We start from the raw sequence: 20,647 nt of genomic DNA on the forward strand, positions 1-20,647 counted from the left end.
CCTGCTTTGTTTCATAAAAAAATGGCCAACGTAGAAACAAGTATCTTATCTTAGGGAGGAATACATCCTACTTTGTAAAAACTCACTCTGATTCTAACAAAACAAAACTCTGAAACTTACATTATCAAGATGCTTGATTTTTTTCTTGCCAACAATTTGTTTCGTTTGGAAGACGTGTTTTTCGATAAACAATCGGCATTCCCATGGGAACCAACTGTGTCCCTCTTCTTGTCGACTCTTACCTTTGTTCAAACATGAACACCTTGGAGAAAAAGAAAAAGAAGTTACCAGTATTCTTTACTTGTAAGCAGTATTCTTTAACTTGACTTTCCGCTACATAGATGATGTTCTCTCACTAAATACGGGTAATTCAATATTTGGTGACCATGTTGAGCGCATCTATCTAATCGAAATAGAGATAAATGATACAACGGATACAGTTAAGTCTGCCTCATATTTTGACTTACATCCAGAAATTGACAATGAGGGTCGGTTGAAAACAAAACTTTAAGACAAAAAAGATAATTTCAACCTCCCAATTGTGAACTTTTCGTTTGTATGTACAAACATTCAAGCAGCGCCTGCATACGGAGTTTATATCTCCCAGTTAATACGATACTCCAGGTTTTGCATTTCCTATATTTTTTCCCTTGATATATGGTTAATATTCACATGGAAACTATTAAACCAAGATTCCCAAGTGGTGAAGTTGAAATCATCCCTTCGTAAATTATAAGAGTTGTTTTGGCCGTTACGAAATATCCGTTTCACAGATGATAGCGGATCTGTTTCTGAATTCGTAACTACATAATCCTGTCCCCTTTTCCCGAATGCGACATTCCTAATTAGACCGTGGCTTATGACCGGGTGTGTATTAAAATGAGCAACACGACGGGTGTCACATGTGGAGAGGATCTGCTTACCCATCCGGAGCACTTGAGATCACCCCAAGGTTTTGATGGGGTTCGCGTGGCTTAGTCTTTAGTTTGTTATGTTATGTGTGTGCACTATATGTATTATTCCAACCCAGAACCTTTGATGTGCAGCCTGACATAGAATCATATGTATTATTCCAACCAAGGACCCTTGATGTGCAGCATGACATGTACAAATAAAACAATACATTGTGATTTGTAACAGAAAAACATTTTTGTTGTACATTGAAATGAAATATTAAAAGTTCAGACAGATGTTATTATGATAGCGCTACACACGTTTCTTGTCTTTATTTTATATAAGTCCTTTAATTTAATTGTTTTCTGTTAAAATTATTTCAAACTCTACATCTTTTCAGTTGACGAGTATATATGTTTAATGTAAACGTTATAGTTTAATGAAACATGTCAGTTTAACCTATTTAATACTTATGGATATGGGGTAAATACATGTATGTAGATATATACGCTGTATCAACCTGAAAATGTAAACAAAGGATTTAATAGTTAAATACATGTGTGCACCGTATATATATATATATATATATATATACGGTGCACACATGTATGCTTTGTTAATGTTAACCATTGATTTATATAAGTTGAAAGTTGTGAAAGCAAACCTGTTTGAAGGATTGGTTATGGAAATTTTGACTAATAGACAATCAGTGTTGTAAGATGCTGTGCGTTATGACTTCATTTACCCTGTAATAATTTAAGAGTTATAACTTTTTCCTATAGCGTTGTCACTGCTTCAGTTGACTACAAATCGAATTTGTAGAAAATCTTACAAAAAAGTATCGGTCCTAATATTAACAGGGTGCATATTTTTTTGAATCGACTGAATCATTGTTTCATTTGGTGCATTTGGTATTCCCATTGGGAAAAGTGTGATGAACCGTTTTTCGTCAACTTGTTCCAGTTTTTGCATAAAGAAAACATAAAAATAACTCGGAAAGGGGGGGGGATAAATTAAGCTAGCATCGTTCATTAACGTTTCACGATATACAAGAAGAATTTGTGGCCCTGAATGCTCCTTAACTTCGTACTTAATTTGGTCTTTTTTTAAACTGTTATGGAATCGAGCGTTACTGATGAGTTTTTTGTAGACGAAACGAGCGTCTGGCGCAAATACACAATTTCAATCCTGGTATATATGAGGAGTTTATTTCCTACCTGATTCAAAGTTCAACTACGCTGGTCGCATCTATGTCATTGGACTTGAAAATAAAAGTTACCACAAATACAGTTAGATGTATCATGACTTACAGACAGGTAGAAAGAAATCGGCAAGGAGAATTTTTTGATAACCGAAATGCGAAATGATGCAAATGAGCTTTCAATTTTATGAAACAACAATCTAGCAACACGTGTACAGGATACATATTTTCAAGTTGACACGGTATAGCATGGCATTAATTTTAGTTCCTATTAAAAAAGTCAGCGAAAGACGATGGCTACTGTTTTGATGGACGTTTTTTAACCTTGAAGAAATTACTTAGAAAGTTAACAGTTTATATGAGATGCCCCTCAATTTCTTTCCCAAAAATGTCTGTCTTCTCTTTTTAGATAGAAATATTTTTTAATTCCGGATTAGGAATAAAAAAAAAATCCTCCGATCAGAACAAATTGAGAATTTTGTTAAGAACCTTCAATACAATATTTGTAAAACAGTTTAGTGCGTCCAGAGTGATTTTCTATGTTTACTTTCATCGGATCGTTCAAGGATTCGGAAAGGAATCCAGAGTTGATTGTTCAAAGGAGTTGCAATCATGTCATACACTGAAGTAAAAAGTCGAATGTTATAGGCGCATGTTTGATTATTCGATTGATTGTTCTCTGCTGACTGTCAAGCGACAAGTTGAAATTATAAAAAAATATCTCGGGTTTTGTTTCAGGTAGATGACGGATTGACAATAATCAAATAAATAGGTTCTGCAGAATAGGTTGACCAGAATGAAGGGCTCGAATTTCCACTTAAACTGGGGAAGAAGGGTATAGACATGGACTGAAATTTTCTAACATTAAGGATAACAGAAAGAGTCGTTGCATGGGTTACTAGTAATATATCAAAGATAATTCAATACACCAGACGCGTGTTTCGTCTACATAAGAATCATCAGTGACGCTCAGATCAAAATTGTTATATAGCCAAACAGTACAAAGTTCAAGAGCATTGATGACCCACGTGAAGAGGGTGTAGCACTCTCCCAACACTGGACATCTTATTAAACGTCCACATTCCAATCGAATGATTCTGTGAACTTGTGCATCCGACGATAACCAAACTAACGCCCTTCTTAAGCATATGTTTACTGCTATATCATGGAGGTCACACATGTCCATACCCAAGTCAACCTCTGAGGTTTATTCAAACAAATAAATAAATCCAACCTCAACTTAGGTTCAGAAAAACAGGTCGATCGATGGAACGAAGGATAGTCTATTTAGACTACAACTTTGTAAAGGGGATACTTAAATTACGTTATTGGATCCTATAGTATTGAGTGACATGCTGCATAATCAAACGAACACTAGACACCCCTTCTGTGCGAGTTTTACGGTTGGCGATATAGGTCTCGATGGTCACATTTATATAATTGGTGAGGCAGTAAATCACGGTCTCACTGCAATAATGGAGCCACGCCAAATTCAAGATATGCTTGTCAGTCACTGTCTATATCAGCCACTGTCGAAATAAGAAGATATGTCTTTTACTCCACGTCGATAAAAGATATGTCTATCAATCGCCAACAAAAGACTATAATCGTGGCTAAAAGTTTATTGTATTTTTGTTTTACTGGTATATATGATGAATTTTCCGTTGCGTATTTAGATTAAGAGTGTCGGATATTGTGAGCAGTAGAAACGAAACGTTCAGTGCTTTGATTCTGAAGGTCAGCATGATAACATGATTTGAAATGATTATCACCTTTCGGTTACAGCCGTCCAAAGTGTTTTAAAATCGTCAAGAACTGCACACATTCCGGGCAAAAAATGAAAAGCAGTTAAATGATGACAGACCCTTCACCGTGAACATGTTCCTGACTGGCCTCGGACTGTTATAAGGATATGACCTATCGGTATTCTGCCGATATTGGGTGGTGTTTTCGGTAGGATCATTTATTTATATCTATTGCTAAGCATTTTTTTTTTTTGCGTTTTAGTTGGCAGATATTTATCATTTCGCTTTTTTACAATATATTATTTGTCAAAATAAGCTAAGAAATTTCGCTGATAACTTATTCACTTGCAAGTGAACAATTCGACCTCATTGGATCCGTATTCATGTGACCTTTAATTAAATCCCTCAGCTAGAGATTGGTTACGCATGTATTAAATGGGTGTTTAGCCACTATAAATCAGTCCACTCGGGAAATGCATATGAGTGTCAGCATTGCGAAATGTTGAAAGTGAAACTGCGTTTCTTTAGTATATTTCAGGACCTCCACAATTCGATATTAGAACATTATTTAATCGATAAACAATATGAACAAAATATGGCAGAAACAAACTTGAAATGCAGCCAAGACGTCTATGCCTTTGTAACCTAACGGCTAGTGGACGAACTGGCAGTGTGGCCGAAACGTCTCGATAGCTGTAATCTTAGATTGTATGATAACATTAAATATAAATGAGTTCGAGATTTTAAATCTTTATATATCATTAATGTGACTGAATTTTTAACTGTTAAAGCCTTTTATTGTTACTGATTTTCTTTTAAATTATGAAAATTCAGCATTATATAGATTAGCAGGTGCTTGTTGTGCTGCCACCTATCAAAGATCACATGTATTACACGGATGGATTTGATTGGATAACAATAGATTAGGCCCCCTGCGAAGTCAAAATCATAACAAGCTTGTCCTTTTCTGCCATCATGGCGAATCCACGGAAGTTCAGTGAAAAAATAGCTTTACACAATCAAAAACAAGCAGAAGAAACTGCTGCTTTCGAGGCAATAATGCGGGATGTTACGCCTGTTACGAAGGTTTGTTATTATAGTCGCTTGAAACGCCTTATCGGTAGCATTCTAATTATGTCGACTAATGAATCGTGTTTTGTCAACATGAAACTAATTTTCGCTGTTATTTATTTATATGTAGGTCCCGTCGATGCAAAAGCAGCATCTTCAACTCCAACAAAACATAAGTACACAGTACAGAGCCGGGTCCTTACCAAATGTCAACCAGATGGTGGCAAATTCCGGTATAGATCTACAGGTGAGATATTTACGATGTTGACATAACTGTCGTCTCGTGTGATTATTGTTTACATTTTATAGATTATGTTAATGAAATATTATTGTTATGAAACATTATTTGAATTGTTATCTTTTATTTGATAGAGTGCATTTCAACATTTGGATGATTTGAGACAGATGCCAAACCGGATGGACAGTAGATTCCATGCAGTCAGAGACAAGGGGAGACCACTCGGTCCACACAGACGAGGATTTCCAATTGATAAAGCTAGGGTACACACAGTTTATTAACTTTAACTTATATGTTTTTTCACATCTAGCTAACAGGTTCTTTTGGTAAAATGTCTTGTTTGACTCAGGTTGATGTCACACTGACATAATTTTGAACACAAGTTGTATATGAAAACTTCTTTGATATTTTAGTCTGGGAAACAGTGATCTGGAAGGATTTTTTCTCTATGGGCCCAGGGCCCCTCAAAATTCAATTCAAGGGGCCATTTTAAAAAATAATGGGCCATTTGAATTGACTACAGTGGAAAAAAACAAGCATTAGCCTTTCAAAAAGGCGTAGTCGACTCTTAGCTGATGAAAATGGAAAGTGTTCTTGCTTTGTAGATTTATTCATTTACTAGAATAGCCACGTGCATCAATCAACAAATTTTACCACACACGTGAGGTCACACGTTATGAAGTAGTATATATCGTTTAACGTTGTTGTTTACAAAACTCCAGAGATTTGACTATTTATAGATAAAAGTTACCTGTGTACCAATATCATGAATATACATAATTAATGACCAGGCAAAATCTAATTGCTAAAATAGAGAGGACAAATCCGATACTCTACGGGATTGAAGGACATTTACTAGGTTTGGATTGTCCTAACCAATCAATGAACTTTGATTATTCACGTCTCGTAATATCTTCCAATCAGGTAGCAAGAAAAATTCACGCACTGACTGTCCATCGTTCAATTCTTAATATCGACTCCTAGGAGTCGATAATAAAAAGTGTATATTTCGGCAAAGAGATGGTGGTACTTACCTATATGATTCTAAATAATATCATGAATATTGTGCCTGTGGTTTTGTTATTTCAATTTCAAAGAATGTAAAATAACTTCTTCCAAACCAGACAATATTTAAGATAACCTTTATTTACAATGTTTCTACTGGTACTGTTGTCTTGTTCATGTTCACGTTTTTTTTTTACATTAAATTTGGGTCTTCGTCGATACCATAATTATTCCAGACGTTCCATATGAGAGGACGTATCTGGCATTTCCTCTGCACTTATTGTATTATTACTACTTCATCATGATGACAACAATAACAGTAGAGTATCATTAATTGATAAAACAAAACAACAATTCGCTGAAGGCATGTTTACAAAATGTCAAAACAAGACAAAGCCCAAAAAGTGACAAGGACAGTTAGTCGCCTTTTATGGAGACAAAAACTACATTCATAAAAAGGTTTTGGAGTTTTTCAATCGAAATAATAGCCAGCTGAACTAACTTTAAAGATAATAATAAGAGACAAATCTCGTCTGTACTAGCCAAATTTCACAAATTTAAACTTGTAAAAAATCATATCATGAATGATGGTTAATTACGTTTTGTGGGTAATCAGTTACACCCCATGTTTCTATTATTTCCATAGGAAAACACCCGAGATGTCCCAAAAATATATAGGTGCTCCTATCATTAGAGGAACATTACACAATTGTGTACACACACATGGCGGCACGGAACACGATCGGAAATCCATTTGACGATATCTAAACGAAGTGAAAAATATCGTGCGTCACATGGTCGCTTACATAAGTCACTCTATGTGCCATTTCTGGTCGATGTGCGCTATAGGCGCAGGGCGCACGTCCTTCCCGATCACTGGGGAAAATATCTTTAGTTTCTCAATTCATTATTGAGTCCAGTAAGTCAGTTATTTTTAATAAGCACAATGTTGATTGGATAAAGTTAACTGGGTAAATGCATATTGCTGCTCAGTATCATAATAAATTAGGACTTTCAACTAGTTTTCAGTAATGTAGGTACTGAGTATTGAAGTTATTTGAACAAATCACAATATAGTGTATTGCTGATTTTGGTGCAAATGGTATGTCTATTTCTGTCTGATTTATTTAAAGATGGCTGTGACTTAGGTTGGATAACTGTTTGACATACATTCACATTGCATACACATGCATATACATGTACATGTGTACCATGTACACTCCGACAAGATGATTCCAGCAATAGTTCCAGGGCATTAGTTATTATAATTTGCTGCAATTTGTTTTACTTGGCATAAATGATTTTGCACAACATTACTCAAGATAGAATTATAAGATAAAAAAGTTACTGGAAACTACAATATCTGACATGCTTGAATTTATGGCCAAATTGTAACAAGACAATTATAAAAATGAACTTCATGTAGGTCACATTAAGGGAAGCAGTGCCAGTAATGCCACTTCAATGACTTTTATATACATGTATAAGATTTCTTTAAATGGTGTGATTGTCAGATTAAGTTTTTATTAAATCATGGCAAAATGTTGTGTCTTTTTTTGGGGTCTCAAACTTGATACAAATTCATTGTTATTGTCCTTTTAGGTAAAATTTCTACTGGACAAATAAATCTCAACAAACATTGTTAGAATTAATAGTACTTTTTATTTGATCACTAATTGCACCATTTGAATACACCTTTGTAAACATTGATTTTCTATAGCTATCATGTATCTGGTTCTAGAAAAAGGGCACCACTCCTGAACAGAATGATTTAAATTAAGCTAACTTAGCCTTCTTATTTTATTCCCATGTCACTTAATTTTTGCATACAAATTTCCTAAGTGGCATTGAAGGACCTCTTCTGAAGTGATAAACAGTTGTAACAGAAAGATTTTTTTTTTCAGACAAATTGTTCCCCTTATGGATCAGCTTACTTGTCACCACCCCCAGACACCAGTTGGAGGAGGTAAGCAACAATCATTTTCTGTTTTATCAGTTGCTTTAATTTAACTATATACCAGTTTTATAATACTAATTATTGAGTGATCACACACTATATATGCTTGTAAAGTATTTGAATATAATAAGGTTTGACCTACATATAACACAATCAAATGAATGTTGTTTTTTTTGCTTTTGTGGTATTGCAATGGAATTTTAAGGCACACTTATCTTTTATACTTCATTTCGCATGTAAAATCAATGGTAAAGCGAAATCTGGGTTTTATTCAAATGTAAATTTTTTATTTTAATGGGGTAAGAGGTTCTTTTGTAAAATAATTATTGTTCATTTGCCTTAAAGTCATCATTCCTCTTAGAAGGGTCAATACTGTAACCATCAAATATTAATTTAAACTGAAAAAAAAGTTTTAAATGGCTTGACCAACCAGACTAGAAATACTAAATATAACATAAATTCAAAACATACAAATGTACCAATGTTACCCAAAATTAGTTCAAAACCAATAACAACCAATATACATTTGTAAAGAATTCATGCTCTCTAAGACTAAAGATTTAATCAATTTACATCCGAATTTGGTGTTGAGAAGTCATAGACAGTCTGAAAAAAACATAGCCTAGTGTGATTCTGAATTATAAGTACATAATATTGACAGGATGTAGGACCATAAATTTTCATAAACGAAAACCATTATACATACATAGTTTAATTTATGTTTTAATTAACAAAAGCAAAATCAATGTTTGTACCCATAAAAATCATATTCAGTGATCTTGCTAGTGTTTAATTGATATCTGTTAGGAATAAGTTTATTCAAAGGATCAATAAGTTTGCACGAATCAATTTTTAATTTAGGTGCTATATATATTATAAACAGCATATTGCAAAATTAATTCAAAACAATATACAGTGTATATCTTTTGAGCAAGATCTTTAGCAATATTTGTAGATAATTGTGGCTTCAAAAGGGATAACACTCTTCTGATTTTAGTAAAAGTAAGTCAAGTTCTGGCTAGAAACTTAAGGCAGTCTTAGAAAAAGTGCACTCTACTTTTCAGTATTTTTTTTACAGCAGCTTATCATTTACATTGACAAAAATTAATATCCCCTTTATTATGTTTTTGTTAACCTGTACTTAACTTTATTCTGGCTTAAAAAAAAATTGAAAACCTCAGTGCCTTTTCTTTTTAAGTTTAGATATAAAAAAAAAAGTATGATTTTTTTTATGAATAGTTGGGGGATGTCTATCCTGCTTCATATTGACTAATTATTATAAGAGGATATATTATATGTTGATTCTAAACAAAATTCATTGTCATCATAAATTTGTCTAGAATTTAACAAAGGAAGCTAATATAGACAATTCAATGCAAGTTGTGAGAATAAGAAGTTGAAGATCTGGAATATATAAAAAAGGCCCTGGCATGGGTATTTTCATATATATCTGTAACTTACAAAATTAATTTTAACCATAGCTAAAGCCAGTACCTGTAAACATGGGTTACTGTAAGGAATGAATACATTGTAATTTGAAGATTATCTCCCTTTGAAAGTTTGAAATTTGCTGTGTGGTCACTCATAATTTAATTAATGTTGTTTATTTGCTAATTTTATCTTTTGTCTTTTCACTCCTTTTTTATCCATAGATAGTCCAAGCTTTTAACAAACATTTGTATTATAGTTATTATTTAATTTTAGTTTAAATATTTTAGTTCTTTACTCCTCAAGTACATGTAGTGTTAATGTACACATAGCTTTTTATGTTGTTAAACATTCTTTTGTCTTGATATGTAAAACAAAACTATCATCATTAATCATTTTAATTACATAAGCCTGATTTAATGTCTGAAATTGTTTACTATTAAAGATAAGTAATGTTCATGCAATAAGCATAAACAATTAACATGTCTATACAAAATGAGTGAAAAAGAAATAAAGTTAAAATATTATGAATTTGAAAAAGTAAAGATCTATGCACTACATGATTGAGGTTAATTTAATTTTGTTTTTCCTGTAATCTGCCATTTTTTTTCTGGGAAACATAATAGACTTCTGTCCTTGACCTTTAACCTGCCATCCCCTTTTCAGATTATTCAGACACCTAAATGGTGCAAATCTTCCACGGTGAGTTTGAAGTTTCGCTTCATTTTCAAGCTATCCTGACTCAAACTACTTACAAAATAATCCTAACATCATACTAACAAAATATGAGGTATGAACATCTTTAAATTCTTCAGTGGTAACGATTGCTTCGTCAGATATGTATATAATTTCACTTTTTCAAGTACAAACTGTAAGGCTAATTTTTTATTTATTTGAGAATGATATGTGAATTAAAGCTTAACTTGAACTTGTTTTGAAATGTGATCAAATAAAAAAATATCCAAAAATTGATATTAAAATATCTGCTTTTCCAATGAATCTACCAGTACTTTATATACATTGAAATTTATTATTGATGAATTTTATAAAAGAACTAAAGAGTATACAGTATTCTGCTTTAATGAAAGGACTATTAAAAAAAGCTGCAACTCTGAAGAACAAAGAAGTTCATACCACATGCCATGTAATAGTCCTTTCTGTCTGATTATACTGCAATGTGTACATACATGTAGGAATGATGTTTATATGCAGCTTAGAATTACCTGCAGGGAGGTATACGATTAGAGCGCTCGTGCTGGTACTAATGTTTACTGTATCATGTGATCAAGTCATCCTAAGCTTCAGCTTCAGTGCTATATATGTCGATTTGTGAGAAATGCTTGATCATATTAGGATATTAACTTATAAATATTAATTGTTAAAAATTCATTTACTCTTATTACATATGTCACTTAGTGAGATCCGAGAAAAATCACTATTTCTTCTGTTGTTTCATATATAGTGAATGCTGGGGATAAAAGGTGATTCACTCTAATATATCTCTCTGTACACCATATATTTTATATGGCTAGGTGTTAAATCAGAGTGTAATCACCTAGTTTTCACTGGAATTAACTCAACACCAGTATGGCCTGAATCACTTTGTGTGTACTGTATTTCATGTATATAATCTAATGTAAAGAATGGTCAGTAAATAAGTCTTCAAAGGACATTGTTATTTCCACTGAAAAAAATGGCAGTGCCTTTATTATAATTTATTATATTTGTTTGGTACAAATTAAGATTCCCTTTGTCCTTGGATCCTCTGGTCCATGGTTAATATACAATTCAGAAATTGCTTTTGGATCAGTAAAGTGGCTAAAGTTTTCCAAGTTTGTGGGTTTGTCTGAATACGATACTACTTTACTGAAACATATATAAATTATTGCCCTTAATCACCAAGCATTTTACAAATTTATAGTTTAATTTGCATTTGCAAATTTAGTCACATGAACATGTATAACTGTCATGTATTTGTACATCTGGTGAAAAAAGGTAGTCAAAAGTATGTGTCAAGTAGAAATTAATTTACTAAGATACATTTCATACATGTGATACATGTTCATATAAACATTTATTTTCAAGTATCAATTTCTGATATGTTAAAGACTGGACTTTTTTTTATATGTACAGTAAATAGACCTGATACATTAATGTTATAGTATATAACCATCCACATGTATTAAGTGGTTAACTTTCATGTTTAAAGTTTCTATCATGTATTCAGTGCAGGTTAAATGTATAGTCCTCCATTGTTATTTTTCTCAGTGTACATATTGATAAACATGTCCCTTCAGGCTCTACAAATATTAAGTTTGATCTACATGTAGGTTTGAAATAGTGTCGTCATTTTGAAACATATGTATGTTTGTTTGCAATAAGTTCTGGTTTTCTGATGTACAAATGTAGAACGTATAAAAAGTTGATGATTTACATATTCATTGTACAAATTAAGGTAATCCAATGGTTTGGATTGTTGTTTTGCCATAGCTTATGATACTAGTTGTCCACCAAGGAACTTTCACATCATATAAATGTTTAGAATAAATTAATAGGTAAAAATTGTCCAAACTTGGTAGAAAGATAGGAAGATGTGTTATGAGTGCCTATGAGACATCTCTGCATCCAAGTCACAATTTATAAAGGTAAACCATTATAGGTCAGTCTTGTACTAATGTTTAACCATTAAAATGGAAAAAAACGATCCAACTATATAAAAAACAAGTACCGAGAAACACTTATGAACCACATCAACAAATGACAACTACTAAACATCAGATTCCTGACTTAGATTCGGAAAAAATGGATGGAAGGTCATCACTTTTGCTGTTTATCATGTAAAATGGTGCATATTTCTTTTCTTGATTGAGTTAAATGATTCCAGGGGGATACATGTTTATCATTGATATACTCTTTGACATAGTCTTAATACAGTAGATCACATCTCTGTTATTATTTAGCCAGTCTTAAAGACTGACATGTTTAAAAGTTTCCAGTGCAATTGCCAAATCTTTAATAATAAACCTAAGTTTGTACTAACATTCAAATTCACTGCTACTTGATCAAGTAGTAGACTATGCATAAACCCATGGTACAAGTAGTATAACACATGTTTCACTGCTGCATTATTATGTAGTAGACTAAGTCACTATGCATAAACCCATAGTACAAGTAGTATTACAAATGTACATATGTTTCACTGCTGCATTATTATGTAGTCGACTATGCATAAACCCTTGGTACAAGTAGTATAACATATGGTTCACTGCTGCATTATTATGTAGTAGACTATCATGACTATGCATAAACCCATAGTACATGTAGCATTACACATGTTTCACTGCTGCAATATTATGCAGTAGACTAAGTCACTATGCATAAACCCATAGTACAAGTAGTATTACAAATGTACATATGTTTTACTGCTGCTGCATTATGTAGTCGACTATGCATAAACCAATGGTACAAGTAGTATTACATATTATGTTTCACTACTGCATTATTATGTAGTAGACTACTGTATGCATAAACCCATGGTATAAGTAGTATTACATATTATGTTTCACTACTGCATGATTATGTAGTAGACTACTGTATGCATAAACCCATAGTAATATGAAAAATATGTTTTACTGCTACATGATGTTCATGTTCTAGTTTGTATTTAATTGTACTGATAACACTAGAAAATGTCACCATGTGTTAACCAACAATCATATGACATGTAATTAGCACTGTTCCACCACACCAAGCTTCGACCTAATGAAGGTATGATAAACTTAAGTTCAAGGCCTAGTTGAACAATGGGTGCAGAAAAACATCTGTCGAAAGAAAAATCTCTGTTGGTGAAACCTCCATTGTAAAGGTGAAGCCCGGTTAATTTGCAAGTGTTAATTAATATTTTACCTGATGATATCTATATTATAAACACATATACTTCAATATATGGAAATAAGAAGCTGATCATGTGACGACTGTATATTTATAGATTGTCGTTGGTCATCTCAACAAGAATGATTTACTTGCTTGAGCCTGTAAGGGAAAATGAGAAAATCAATCTAATTGAGATGACCAATGATAATTTGTTTATTGCTATTTTGCCTATGACGATGGTGCTTAATTTCATTGACAAAGGCAAGTGCGCCCCTAGTTTCTAGTGAGAATTTTCTTATGACTCTACTGTGCTGGGAAAGGAGTTTGATTATTAGTCAGTAAGATCAAAGGAAAATTTTGTAAAATAATGATAACCATGCTTATATGTTGATACACATAGGTTAGAATGAGTATTTATATTGGAGTAATGGGTAGATTATTAATATGAATAACAGAGCTAATAGTAAAGCATGTTGATGGTATTGGTAGACGACAGGTGTAGCATGTAGAATGACAGTTATCTCCCTTGCATGATGTGGTCCGATAACTCTGTGATGGGGCGAATTGGTTTAATTGGTCTCCCCAAATTGAGTTTACATTTACATTTTATACATGTGCCAGCTAGATTAATATGTGTACTATTAAATTTAGATTCCACCACTGCATCAAATGTGATTTCGTATTTTTCCTCTTGAGGCAGATAAAATTTAAAATTATTTAAACTTAACTGGGGAGAAATATTGTATAACACAAGATATGGTGGCGGAACCTATTTACTTTGTAATTTTTGAAGATAAGAAGATGAAGTTCTTCAGACAATATTTTCCATTGATTTTGATTTTTGTTTTGTATCATCTGTGAGACATAAGGCACAGTAAATTATCAAAATATTTTAAACATTGTATAAGGCTATGACCAACTGAAGAACAAACTACAGTTTCATTAAAGAAATATAATTAACTTGTGATTTATCAAAACCAAATTCATGAATTTTTATATGACCGCAAAAAATTTTTTGCGTCGTATAATGGTATCATGTCGTTTGCGTTGTCGTCCAAAGACGCATTTAGTTTCCAGACAATTACTTTTGTTTTAGTGAATGGTTCTCTATAAATTTTTACCAGAGGGTTGAATAGCGCTAAAGGAAGGTTGGGGTTGATTTTGGAGTTTATGGTCCCAATAGTGTAGGAATTAGGGGCCAAAAAGGGGCCCAAAATAAGCATTTTTGTAGTTTTCAAACAATAACTTGTGTTAAGTGTATGAATCTCTTTGAAATTATACCACAAGTTTCCATACCATGAAGGGATGGGTAGTATTAACTGGGGTTTGTTGCTAATTTTTTTTTGGAATTAGGGGCAAAAGGGCCAAAAAAGGGGGAAATCTAGGTTTTTCTAAGTCAATTTAAAAGCAGTGCACGGGAGATAATTCAAAAATATTTAACATAGAATGTTGGTTATGTTCTGATTTACCTTCCTTACATTTCTTGTAAATTATGTATAAAGAAATGTCAGGTTTTGGTCTAATTGCCAAAAAAAAAAGGGGGTGGTAGCAATTTTCATTATTTTTTTTTTTCAAATTTCTCAAATTCCAAATTTTTTAAAAGTTTGAAGAAGAAATCTTTTATTGCATAATATTGCACATTATATTTGTAAGATCTTGACATTGTTTTGTGTCAGAAACTCGTATTATGTCAAAAATTTGATCACAATCCAAATTCAGAGCTGTATCAAGCGGTCATATAAAGCTGCGCCCTGCGGAGCACCTGGTTATTATATTGCTATTTTTATACCCATATCCTAAGAATTGAAGATATACACTATTCACCATGTCTGCCTGTTTCTCTAAAAATATTTCTGTCACACACTTCTAAGGTACTACGTACAGAACAGAATGACTTCATATTTGGTAGGCAAGTTGACAGTGTAAAATTGTACTGTGAGAGCACTTTTTGAACTCCTAATGCAATTTGCTGATTCTTTAAAATTTTTTAATTTTTTTAATTATTTGATAAATTAATTGTGACACGTTTCTCCATCAAAAGTTGATCAGAATATAAATTTCATATATGATCATCAGCTTGACTGAAAATTAATGGTCCATAAGTTCTCACAGGTGGAAGTTATTCAGGTTACTTCAAAAACTAGTTATATATATCTAGCTTCAGGACACATACATTTGGTCTATAATTAGGTGGTGCCTTGTTACATATTGTCCTGATTCCATAACCTTATCCTTTGACCTACATTTTGTACACTAGGTAAATGTATTTTTAAATTTATTGGTTACTTGTAATGTATGATAGTCATATGGTTCATAATGGTTGTCAAATAAATTTCTAGTCCTAAACTTTGAAGCTCTCTTCCATCTAAATAGCAACAGTGAAAATACATGTACTTGTATATATGTGCATTTATGTGTTTATAAATAAATGTACATGTAGATAATGTATTTTGTAAACACTGCATAATTGATACACCATCAGATGAGAAGTGAATTATTATAAATTATTTATTGTTAGGAATGAAGTGCAATCCAATTTATACAAAAGAACATCAATGATTTTGCACATTCAATTATTTGCATAGTTGTTTAAATATTCTGTATTTTGAAACCTTCTGGTTATAAATTTACTAGAACTGTGTGTGTATCTATAGTTTTGATCAGTGGTGTAATATTTATTAATGGGTGGTGAAAAGAAGAAATTTAAAAGATTTTAAAGATTTTATTCAACCATAACATTCTTTGATAAAGTTATCTATCAATAGAGCCATCTGCATGTAAACCTAGCAGTTCATTTACATGTTCCATTTTGATAGAATAACTCAAAACAAAACAGCCTTCAATTTAAGCCATTGGTATAGGTCTGGTTTCAGAGGTCTTCATGTTTAGGTATATGCTTGGAATAAATCTTCTCATGATATAAAATGGATAACTTTGGAATGGCAGAATACGATCTGTGCAATGTGAAAAGTCGGTTAAAATCAGTGCAAACTTCTTGGTATTCTAATTACCACTTTGTAGTTGAATTGTGCCATCAAGATGAAGTTAAACCTTTTTTTATTGAGGCGTATTTCATTCATAAATCTCCTTGACATGTGTTTTTGAATGTTTGTAATCTGTGAATTTTTTACCATGTCATTAGGACAATTTACACCCACACTCTGTGGTGACAGATCAATACTCTATAAAACGACCAAGTCAACTGATTATAAAATTACATTCTTTCTTCATCCTTTCAATGTTCAGTTCATTTATATGTGATCTAGGCATGTGAGATATATTTTGATGTAAATTTCTGGCAGCTTGAATATATTTTTGGAGGGCAGGCTGTCATAAAAATAGGCTTAAATATTTATGAATTGAAAAAAAAATATATCGGTGAAATTGCACAGTGGTTGATTAAAGTACATTGATTATTGTCATACATCTGTTACGATGGTTTATCTTGGTCATTGACCTATGACATGAAATAACTAAATTTAATTATGAATTTTATGGCAATACACAATGAACCTTCATTTATTTGTATTCCATGATTATTAAAATAAAATTATCCGTGATATTTTGTTATTATAAACCATGAGAGACACAAGATCGACTTTATTAAAGATGTGCAAACTGTTAGTAAACTTCTCTCTAGTGTAGTATTTTTATATTGGCATTATGTTTTCTGGTCTGTGCATCCGTTTGTTTGTTGATCTGTCTCCAGCTTTAGGTTAAAGTTTTTGGTAAAGGTATTTTTTGATGAAGTTGAAGTCATATAAACTTGAAACTTAGTACACATATTCCTTATGGTATGATCTTTCTAATTTTAATGACAAATAAGAGTTTTTGACCTCAATTTTACGGTCCACTGAACATAGAAAATGATAGTGTGATTTAGGCATCCCTGTACTATTGACATATTCTTGTTTATTCTATTTTTATATGACTGCAAAAATTTTTTGCGTTCGTATAATGGTATGATACATTTGTTGTCCTGACAATAACTTTAGTTTAAGTTAATGGATCTCTATGATATTTTATAAAAAGGTTCAATACCCCTAATGAAAGATTGGGATTGATTTTGGGGATAATGGTCCAAACCATTTTCGAATTAGGGGCCCAAAAGGGGCCATAACAAGTATTTTTCTACTTTCAGGATATCAACTTGTGTAATAGTATTTCATTTGCTCTGAAATTGTACCACTATGTTTAATACTATAGGTAAAAATTTTGGATTGATTTTGGGGGTTGTGGTCCCAAAGGGTTAGGAATTACAGGCAAAAAAGGGGGCCCAAAATAAGCATTTTTGTAGTTTTCAAACAATAACTTGTGTTTAAGTGTATGAATCTCTGAAATTATACAACAAGTTTCCATACCATGAAGAAATGGTTAGTATTGCTTTTGTGTTTTTTGGCTCAAAATGATTTGGAATTAGGGGCAAAAAAAGGGAAAAAAAATTGGTTTTTGGTCAATGGACAATTAGACAATTTAAAAGCAGTGTAAGGGAGGTAACTCAAAAATATTTAATATTCTTCAATCTTTTTTTTCTCAAATCCAAATTTTTGAAAAGTTTAAGAAGAAACCTCCAATTGCACAATATTGCGCAATAGATTTGTAAGATCTTGACATTTGTTTTGTGTCAAAAAACTCATATTATGTCAAAACATTTGATCACAATCCAAATGCAGAGCTGTATCAAGCTTGAATGATGTGTCCATACTTGCCCCAACTGTTCAGGGTTCGACCTCTGTGGTCGTATAAAGCTGCGCCCTGCGGAGCACCTGGTTCTAAATTTGGAGAGATTTCTGACAAAATATCCTGAATTTGTTTGATAGTTTCTATAAGTATAAACAATGTTGCTGGTCTGTTTGTAAGTTTATGACTTTAATGTAGAAGGTTTTGGTCAGTCAGGTCACACCTAAGATTATCCTCACCCCCAAAATTTTGTATTTTACTCTTCTAATAAAGATATAAACAAATATTATGCCTACCCATGTCAGAATGAACATAGAATAAAGATGAATTTTGTCAAGTCTGTGCACTTTATAGCTTACTATAACAGACTATACTTTAAGGTACCAGTATGGGTTTTGTTCATTGTGGAAGACTGTACAGTGCCATAATGTTATTTACAACCTCTTCTTTTGGTCCCTAGTGGGAGGTTGTCATTTTCAATCATACCACATCTCTTTATTTATATAGAACATGACATAGAAGATTTATTTCTTAATTATCAAATAATAGGTCATCTATATTTGGATCATATATATGTGTCATAGAATAGTTTGACAGAAGTCAAATGATTCTCAATCAGTTTACATGTATGTTCATCCAGGCCCTTATACGGTTTCAAATTATTGCTGTCTGATATATATATATATATACAGCTTGAAATCCATGTTCTGGTTTTCTTGAAACTGTAATTTGACTAGGTTCAAAATATATTTGGCAGACAATAGTTTTAATGCAGACATAATAAGACATTTCTTTATCATTCTTTTTGTTTGTCATGAAAGATTTGTGGAGAACAATGCATGTTATGTGAAAGATAATAAATTATACCCGTATATGCCCACTGTGGTCCTAGTTTGGAAATATAATGTAGTGTATTGTTCTGATTTTAGTGTGAAAGGGGAGAGTATTGAATTAAAAGCATATTTGCAGACTTACACCCCCTTTAAGCTCTTTTAGAAGCAACTCCGTAAAAATTTATCTCATTGTTACATGTGTAAGTTAAGGCTGATCTCTTTACCAACCAAATAAGGCCTTCAGTTCCTGTGAAATTAAGTACTATTGTCTTCCTCTCCCCAAAAGTCAACCCCAATTTACTGATTCATATATTAATTTCTTCAGGTGAAAACAGATTCCTAGTAGAAGTTAAATGCTCAACAATCAATCAATCAGTACTGTTTATCTCCTCTTGGGAATAGCATTCTGTTTACATTTTATGTTACTTTTTTGTTTTCAATCACAGTGTTGAAGGCCGTACCTTGACCTATAATGGTTTACTTTTATAAATTGTTATTTGGATGAAGAGTTGTCTCATTGGCACTCATACCACATCCTCCTATACCTATATTTATTTATATATTATAGAATTAAAATATATTTCATGCTGTTTGGACTTTGGTCAAGTTAAACATCTGAGTTAATATTTATGGTATATAAGTTGTTAGATTGCTTAATTTTGTGTTTAGAATTTTGAATTTGATGAACCTCAGGGCAGGAATAGGTCACTGAGTTTATTTCATCTGTTAAATCCTGGTTAGTTTTCATATATGTAAGATGATATAGATTCACTGTAGTGCGGTGCTCAGTTGTGATTATCAGTTCTATACTGTTGTAGATCTACTGAAGTGTTGTGCTCAATGGTGATTATCAGTTCCTACAACATGTGAAAGTTTGAAGTGGAATCTGAATTCTTAACTTTAACCAAACAAATATATCTGAAAAATGCTACTTCATTATAAACCAGTATATACCATACTATCGCTGCTTATGTCTAAAGACTTTATCGAAAAGGATATTATGAAACCTTTGATATAATGATATATACCTAGAATGCATGCAAAATGTACACAGCAGATCACAAAGTCTCACAAGCATGTAACCCTACAGAACCACATCTGTCAATCTAGACCATACTTCCTTCTTATCCCTAGGTATTGAATGTCAGCACTTGGAGTGAAGTCTGAAAATACACCCCAATAGAACATGGCATTCAATATACACCAATGGCCACTGACCTAGGCCAAAATGACTGAAGGCCAAATGCTAAGGTTTTTTTTTTCAAAAGCCCTTTGCTTGAAAGATTTTTTTCTGATTCCATGCTATCTGACACTGCAGTAAAAGGACCTATAACTTATTGATTGAAAAATTGATTATCCAGTGTAAAATATAAGTGTGAATTCATTGATAGGAAGATGTTTTACACCAAGGCCCATTATTAAATTGTTAAGTAAAGAATATGAATCGTTGCCAGAGAAAAAATACTAAAGCAATGTTTATTTTTAATTAAAATTAGTGTTTATGAATATGCATAATTATATATGAAAGAATGTGAATAAAGTCAATAAAGAAATGTTCATAGGTGATAGCATAGATGATCATAACTTTTGTTTCTTTTGTAGAACAAATTCAGATTCTGCCATACACACCAGTACAATGGGGCCTTCAGACTTGGACCATATGAGCAGCCCTACCACACCTCCAGCACATAGAAGAAGTATGTATAATAAAAGCTTCTAGTA

General features: G+C 32.4%; 1 protein-coding gene across 4 annotated transcripts in view; it reads left to right on the forward strand.

Moving 5' to 3' along the window:
• Nucleotides 1–4,761: 4,761 nt before the first annotated feature.
• LOC143071846 (CREB-regulated transcription coactivator 1-like) overlaps nt 4,762–20,647 on the forward strand; it is a 37,230-nt gene continuing 21,344 nt past the window's right edge. Inside the window, exons 1-6 of one of the 4 annotated variants that reach the window (XM_076246456.1) lie at nt 4,762–4,926; nt 5,042–5,158; nt 5,284–5,412; nt 8,059–8,120; nt 10,206–10,241; nt 20,528–20,622. In XM_076246456.1, coding sequence (XP_076102571.1) covers nt 4,816–4,926; nt 5,042–5,158; nt 5,284–5,412; nt 8,059–8,120; nt 10,206–10,241; nt 20,528–20,622 — 550 coding nt within the window. In that variant the 5' untranslated portion in view covers nt 4,762–4,815. The remainder of the gene's footprint in view (nt 4,927–5,041; nt 5,159–5,283; nt 5,413–8,058; nt 8,121–10,205; nt 10,242–20,527; nt 20,623–20,647) is intronic. The other 3 variants (XM_076246452.1, XM_076246454.1, XM_076246453.1) reach the window with 3 other exon arrangements.

This window comes from Mytilus galloprovincialis, chromosome 4 (genome assembly GCF_965363235.1).
Source record: "Mytilus galloprovincialis chromosome 4, xbMytGall1.hap1.1, whole genome shotgun sequence".
In the NCBI taxonomy this organism is placed as follows: domain Eukaryota; kingdom Metazoa; phylum Mollusca; class Bivalvia; order Mytilida; family Mytilidae; genus Mytilus; species Mytilus galloprovincialis.